Below are 6,783 nucleotides of genomic sequence, written 5' to 3'. Positions count from 1 at the left end.
ACTCTTCAAATTGAATAACCAATTTTCATTTTGCTCTGTTCCAAAAACAAAGTGAAGTTTTCATTCTGTGATGATACTTTTCCTTTTGCTTGTGAGTCCTCAATTTCTGTAGCAACCTCTGCTTAAAGACCCTGTCAGAATCCTTTCGACATTTAGATAAATTACAACAGCCTGTTCTTCCCTTCTGACACACATACAGACCGTGAACAGCCGGTATGGGATCTGCACTGGTTAGAGTCTTTCAGGTTGCAACCTGCTCAGGATTCAGCTGGTTTGCTTTCAATTGTTCCAGCAATTTGCTAGGTCCAGGCAAGGTTTACCAGGTCTGGCTGCTGAATGCATAAATGGAAGTTTTGCTTCCCCAACAGATCAGTGCCAGACAGTCCTCTCTGATGGCTTCGCTTGGCTCAGCCCTGAATTCCCTGGGTAGAAAAAGGAAGTCAGTCTTCCCAAGGGATGGTGTGGCTGCAGGAGAAAGGCTTTGAGGACCCATGGATTTTCTGTCTCCATCTCACAGGCTGCAAATTCATCCTGTAATGCAGGGCTAAGCTCAGAGCAGCATTGCCTTGGGAAAAGATTGCAAAGCCATCCTTTGCCCCAGTTCACAAAGCTCAACCCCACTGGTGCTTGCCGACACCTACCTTCCCCTCTACCTTGCCCTGCTGGTCAGTCTGGATCTGCTGCCGGAAGGCTGGGTCAAAGAGCAAGGGGGTAGCACAGTAGTGAACCAGGCGTGAGGACTGCTTCAGGGTCTCCAGGTCTGCCAGCTGTACAGCACAAGAGGAACACAGTTACAGCACATATCCCTCATCAAGCCTGGGAACAAGCTGTCCACAACACTGCACTGCTGCTCAAATGGAGACCAAATGCTAGAGGAAACTCCCTGCTTTACAGCCTTTCCCGTGCTGGGCAGCGAGGCCCCATGCCCAAGTGTGGTGCTAGGGCCCAGCAACCCCAGATGTTCAAGCAGAGAGCACTGCTTCACTGCCAAACATCATCCCAACATACACCCTATTCTGAGCTCCAGTGCTCCCCTTTGCCATAGGGAAGCTGGTGCTCCCAGTGCACTGTAAGAAGGCTCAGCCTGCCACCTGCCCGCCTGAGTTGCACTCACACTGATAGGCATGTTGGACTGTGCCGATCTCTGCTGCCAGGTAACAAAGAGATTTTCAATCTTCATCTGCTTCTCCAGTTCTGGAAGAAAAAAGTAGCCACAGGAGTATCAAGCCACAGCCCCAAGTATTGCTGCTCCCCTTCACTTCCACCCTACACAGGCTATAACCCATTCCCTCACAGCACCCTGACAGCAGGAGCTGAGAACTGTCCCCTATGTCAGAACTCTTGTTCTGCTCTTTCCGAGCTCCTTCTCCAGGAGCAAGATGATTAGGCACGCTCCCATGACATCAGGCCCCTTGCTTTACCTTTCCTCTCCATGCTCTTGATTTCTAGGAACTGGGCCCCATGCCGAGACACAGGGTCAAAAGGTCCCAGGTCAGACCCATGGGGTATGCGCTTGACAGTAGTAACATCCCGCAGAGCTTCATCAAAAGGCACCACATCGGGATGGAAGTGCAGAGATGGCAAGCTGCGGGCAGAGCTGCTCAGCCGGCCTTGTTCCTTGCTAGGTGGGGGACTGGAGCTCCGGATCAGCGCATCCACCTCCAAAGTGGAGTTCAGGAAAGGATTTGGTTCCTAAGCAAGCAGACACAGCCATGAAAGCCTCCTTACTGCCAGTCTTGGAGCAAGGACCCACAAGAACAGAGTAAACCCAATTTTGGCCATCTGCAGACATCTCTGTTAGTCTTCTCCGTCACGAGTCCCAAGAAGAGTAGTCCTTGGCCCAGTATGGCCCTAATGTGCAGTGGGAAGGCCATTCCCCAGCCTCCTCCACCCTAAATAATCCAATCGCAAATAAGTGCTGCCAGCAGCAGGACCTGACCTCCCTTTCCACCTCTGGCTGTCTCCAAGAGCAGACAGCCACAGCCTGGCTGGACATGGCCACAGTCAGACACAGGGGCACCTGGGGATGCCTTGCCAAATGGCACAGAAAAGCACACAAGTGCCTGCAACCTTCCTCAGACCCCCAAACTGCCAAGGCCCCTCCTGAAGGGGAGAGGAGTGCCCTGCCCAGCAGGGTGCCCTACCTGCTTGCTGTCCTCATGCCATGGTGTGTCCATGAAGCAGTGGTGGTGGAAAAGTCCCAGCTTCTGGCTGAGTAGGCAGTGCACAATGTGGGACCGGGCATTCTGCCACTGCAGCAGGCGAGTAAGGGAGCAGTTCAGGTTGGCTCCCAGGTCTGGTGACCAGTTGTAGGTGTAGAGCGTCAGCTGGAAAGAGACGAGAGGGAGGAAGGCTGAAGGACCTGCTCAGAGAGGGCCTGCATGGTGACACAGGCTGTCCCACATGCTCTGGGTGGTACTTGCTCCAGCCAGTTTCAGATGACAAGGCTGGGACAGGGAGAGTGGCAACAGCTCATTCACAGTCCCCCTGTTAACAGCCACAGCAGTGGTGGTGGTACTTGCACCGGCAGCACAAGTGCCCAGCCTGATGTGGGCCTTGCTGTGGGCAGGGAAAGGGCAGTTACAGTCCACAGTGGGGCAGCTGAAGTCAGAGACGGTGAGGGCTGCTGCCCTCCCAGCACTCCCCAGAGTGCTGCAGTGATCCCCCAGCTCTGCTTGCAGCACAAGCAGAGACATCCTGCACAGCTGCTTTGGAGGGCTTCTGCCTAGGGAAGGTCAGCTGCCTGCAGAGGGACGACCCTTCTCCTCTTTCTAGCCCTGGGCCAGTTGGGAACAGCCTGGCTTTCAGGAGAAAGCATCACACAGGTATCATTGCTACCTTTTTGTCGATGATCTCCATGAACAGGAACCTTTGCCGTGGCGCCAGATCTCGTCCAACAAGGCTGGAATCAGATCCTCTCTCTGCCAAGCTGAATTCCATGGCCTCAAAGCGCTGGAGCCCTTTGTGAGCTGGAAGAAGCAAGAGTTTGACCCTCAGTACCAGTACATCCCACTCTTACATCCCACATGCCATTAAGGCAGCACGACAGGATGTTTTGCCACCGTACTGCTCAGCTCATCTTGAAATAAACAGTTATAAGCAAATTTGAGAATAAAGCCTCAGGTGCTGACAACAGACAATCCACTGCCCACCTCCGGACACAAGCAGCCTGTCTCAGCAAGGAGGGGAACCCTGCTTGTACATCTCCCACCCCAAGAGCCCCCAGGTCCCATGGATCCTGGCCGGGCACTCACCCTGTTCTGTGCTGCAACGCCACTGCTGGAAGTTGCGTCCCAGCAGGATGAAGTGTCTGACAGCTGCAGGGCGAGGGCTGGCACTCTGGCCAGGCTTATAGGGCAGGAAGGCAGTGCCCCGAGGGTAGCTGCAAAGAAGAGCACCAAGGGTAGCTGACAAGTAGAGCCATGGGAGTAGAGGCTGGCACAGCTGATCAGCATTTGCTGGTGTCAAACAGCCCTCTATGAACCGTGTAACTCACCAGATCTGCTCAAACACCTTGACAGTGGTGTCACTTGCCAGGGCAGTGACCAGGCTCACCACTTCCACCAGGATGGATGACAGGAGGAAACGGGACACAATCTCCACCGAGCACTGCTGCACTGATGGACACCCTGCATGGAAGAGGTACTGTAGGACAAGGTGCCAAGCTGCCCCAGAGCCAAGCCTTGCCTGCCTAGCAGCAGAGAGGGCTAAGGGAACCCCGTTGCAGGCCTGCTGCCCAGAGCAGGCCAAGTTCCTGCCTTGCCACGGACTGAGGCAGGCAGAGCCGGAGAACAAGGACCTTATATGGAGGAGAAGACAGAGGCTGAAATAATCCCTGGTTTCATGCTCTGGTCTAAAGTTGAACCTGGACCAAACTCCCTGCATGCCCTGAACACAGGACTTTATTCCCCTCCTTATTCCTTGTTCCCTGGCTCACTGTTCATCAGAGGAGGAAGACAGCTCTACCCTGCCAGCAGGAGGAGTGAGAGGATGTACAAACACTGAAGCGAGAGGTATCCAGAAAGCAGCAACAGGGCAGCCACACAGATCCAAATCCCACCATATGAAGGGCATCCCTCCTTTTCTCGCTCCCAGCATGAGTGGGGGTCTCCCATGCAGCTTCATAACCCCAGAGCATGTTGCAGAGGCTCAGATCCTCCCTCCCTGCTACATCTGCGAGGTAAATTGCTACCGCAGCTGCTGCTGGAGCCCAGGTCTCTTCAAAGCAGCTGCCACCAAGTCCAGCAAGCCCTGGTCCTGGAGCATGGCAGACTGAACCACAGGCCTTAGCAGGTTTGTTCAGATCCACAGACACATGCCAGGACTCCTGCCACAGCTTTGTAATGCTGACGCTGGCCCTGAGACCAATGGGAGACCAATGGTGAGGTTTGGTAAGAGACAGGGTACGTTACTAGGGAGAGATCAGCAAGGGATGAAGATGGATGATTGGTGCCTTATGGGGACTTGTCCTTGAAGCTCTGGGTAGAAAGGCCCACTCCCAGCCCTTATGGAGGAGCTGGGGCCTGAGACACATACCCAAGTGGTTCATGAATGCCATCCACTGCTGGCAGGTTTGACTGAAGACTGGGTGCATGGTACCAACGTCCCCTTCTTCCAACTGGCAGGCTCGGCGCCTGGGAAAAGGGAAAGGAAGCACAGTTATATCACATCAGTCAACAGCAACAAAGGCACAAAAGTGCAACAGTCCCCTCCCAGCTCCAGAGAACAGTCCAGGCAGTCTCCTTTTTGGGTTGTTACAGCCCTTGAGCTTGGTCCCTCTGAGTCAGTAGCCATAGGGGTGTCAGGTGTTACACAGGGCCTCACAATGCAGGGAAGGGAACTCTAGCAGGGAGAACCAGCAGCGCTCCCAGCAACACTCCAGCAACAAGGATCTAGGCTTTGTGTGTGGAAGGCAGCTCCCCTAACTGGCTGTGTAAGGGAGAAACTATAAGGAAAGGGGATATGGTCCAGAGGGTTGAGACACATATAGAGCCTGCAGGGTGCCAGAATGCAGAGCGATGGACCACAGATGGAGGGGAACAACACCGTGGCTGCCTGGTCTGCAGGCTGTGCTTGCCTCTGTGCCTGTTCCAGTTCAGCTGTGGCTGTGGCCCGATCCTGGCTTAGGTTCTGCTTGACACTCTCAGTCTTGTGCCGCCGCCTTGTGCGAGCCTCTTCTGGCCTCTCCAGCACAATGTCATCAGTAGTCTTTGGGCTGCCCAGTTCTGAGGATTCTGCCTTGCTCTAGAGAGAAGGGGGTAAGTTAACACTGTGCACATACACAGCATAGCTAGCACCTTGATCTCAAAGTTCCCGCTACCAGCCTGGCCTCCCAGCTCCAGCCAGATCCCTCCTCTCTATTCCTCCTGGCCTGACACACCATGAGGACTTAAGAGGCCCTGCTCCCCACTGGTCCCTCAACAGTATTACCAGCATGTCCCAGAAGCTGCGGCGTCCCAGCTTGCTTGTGGGTGTCACTGGCTCCCCAGAGCTGGACGAAGGGCCAGAGGTGAAGTGCAAGGGTGGAGGACAGCTCCTGCCAGCCCCACCAGTGGCCAGGGCCAGGCCCTTCGTCTCTGACATGGTCCTCCTTAGGCCTCCTGCAGAGACAGAGCAAATCAGACCCCCCAGAGCCTCCTGCTGCAACACTGCTGGTGTGCCCATGTATCCCACTGTGGCTGGTCAGAGCCTGGCTAGAGAGAAGGGAAGAGAGCCCTCAGTAACATCCAGTGAAGTGGATTCAGTCTTGGGGAGCAGACAGACCTTTAAATACCTCTTCCAAGCCTCATTTCTATGATGTTTCTTCCCCAAGATATCACACACAAGATATCTCCCAGCCCCCCAAGCCTGAGTCCCCCCAGCACAGCCAAGCTCCCACAGGCCAGGCAGGAGCAGCGAGGCTGGCCGGGGGCTTGAGGTGGCTGGGCTCTCACCTGCAGAGCTCAGCTCCTCCAGGTCTGTGGCACCCAGGGGACAGGCAGCTTCCACACAGAGTGGGGCCGGCAGCACGAGGAACTCCATGACGGCATCACAGAGAGCATGGCGCAGGGCCCCACGCAGCTTCTCCGATAGCTGCAGCAAGCTGATGTTGCCTTTCTCCCAGATATCCAGGCGCACCAGTACGCGGGGCTCTGTGGGGAAAGGGCAGTCCTGCATGGCTCTGCACCCCCACCTTCACTAGCCCCCTCCTAGTTGCCCCATGGGGTGTGGGGACACCAGGGAATTGGCAGTTTGCGGCCTTTTTCACTCCCTACCTGAAGGCAGGGCGCCAGCCTCTGGCTGGTGCCTGCTGACTGCAGTGAGGCTTTCAAAGTCAGTGTCCTGCAGCAGGCCGATGATGGGAGAGAAGGAAGTCAGCTTCAGAGGGTCAGGCCTCTCCCCGTGGGGCAGTGAGGTGGGACTGCCATGCTCATCAACGAATGTCAATGCAATGCATGCAATTCCTGCGAGGGAGAGTCCGAGACAGCCTCTGTCAGCCCAGCACTGAGTACCCCGCTACAAGCCCTGCCTACAGCCTGCCACCCTGCACCTGAGGGGACGCAGCCAGGGGAGCAGAGACTAGCTGTGCCTGTGGGGAGCCAGGGTAAGCAGCATGGTGTTTGGCACAGGGTGTCCCCATCACTCTGAGAATCTCTCTCCTGCTGTGTCATGGCAGCTTTTGCTTTGCCCTGCAGAAGCTTCCTGGGCTGTCCAGCCCCACATGCAATAGGAAACTATCTCCATTTGACCCAGGAGGGCCCTTATGCAGAGGAATCCAGGATAGGGCTCACCATCCCTGTCCTC

At 55.5% G+C, this 6,783-nt stretch overlaps 1 protein-coding gene across 1 annotated transcript in view; it reads right to left on the bottom strand.

Annotated features, from left to right (window-relative positions):
- Positions 1-6,783, bottom strand: part of SZT2 (seizure threshold 2 homolog (mouse)) — a 58,386-nt gene that overhangs the window by 11,425 nt on the left and 40,178 nt on the right. The window contains exons 49-60 of the mRNA XM_009709212.1: positions 6,255-6,443; positions 5,934-6,131; positions 5,431-5,600; positions 5,078-5,244; positions 4,537-4,634; positions 3,497-3,629; positions 3,255-3,382; positions 2,839-2,969; positions 2,145-2,327; positions 1,422-1,692; positions 1,115-1,194; positions 642-767 (exon numbers count right to left, since the gene is read on the bottom strand). Of these exons, the coding sequence (XP_009707514.1) occupies positions 642-767; positions 1,115-1,194; positions 1,422-1,692; positions 2,145-2,327; positions 2,839-2,969; positions 3,255-3,382; positions 3,497-3,629; positions 4,537-4,634; positions 5,078-5,244; positions 5,431-5,600; positions 5,934-6,131; positions 6,255-6,443 (1,874 nt within the window). The remainder of the gene's footprint in view (positions 1-641; positions 768-1,114; positions 1,195-1,421; positions 1,693-2,144; positions 2,328-2,838; positions 2,970-3,254; positions 3,383-3,496; positions 3,630-4,536; positions 4,635-5,077; positions 5,245-5,430; positions 5,601-5,933; positions 6,132-6,254; positions 6,444-6,783) is intronic.

The sequence above is a fragment of the Cariama cristata genome, unplaced genomic scaffold (assembly GCF_000690535.1).
Source record: "Cariama cristata isolate BGI_N322 unplaced genomic scaffold, ASM69053v1 scaffold41931, whole genome shotgun sequence".
Lineage (NCBI taxonomy): Eukaryota > Metazoa > Chordata > Aves > Cariamiformes > Cariamidae > Cariama > Cariama cristata.
The sequence above is the reverse complement of the archived record's forward strand: the minus strand, read 5'-3'. Positions and strand labels throughout refer to the sequence as shown.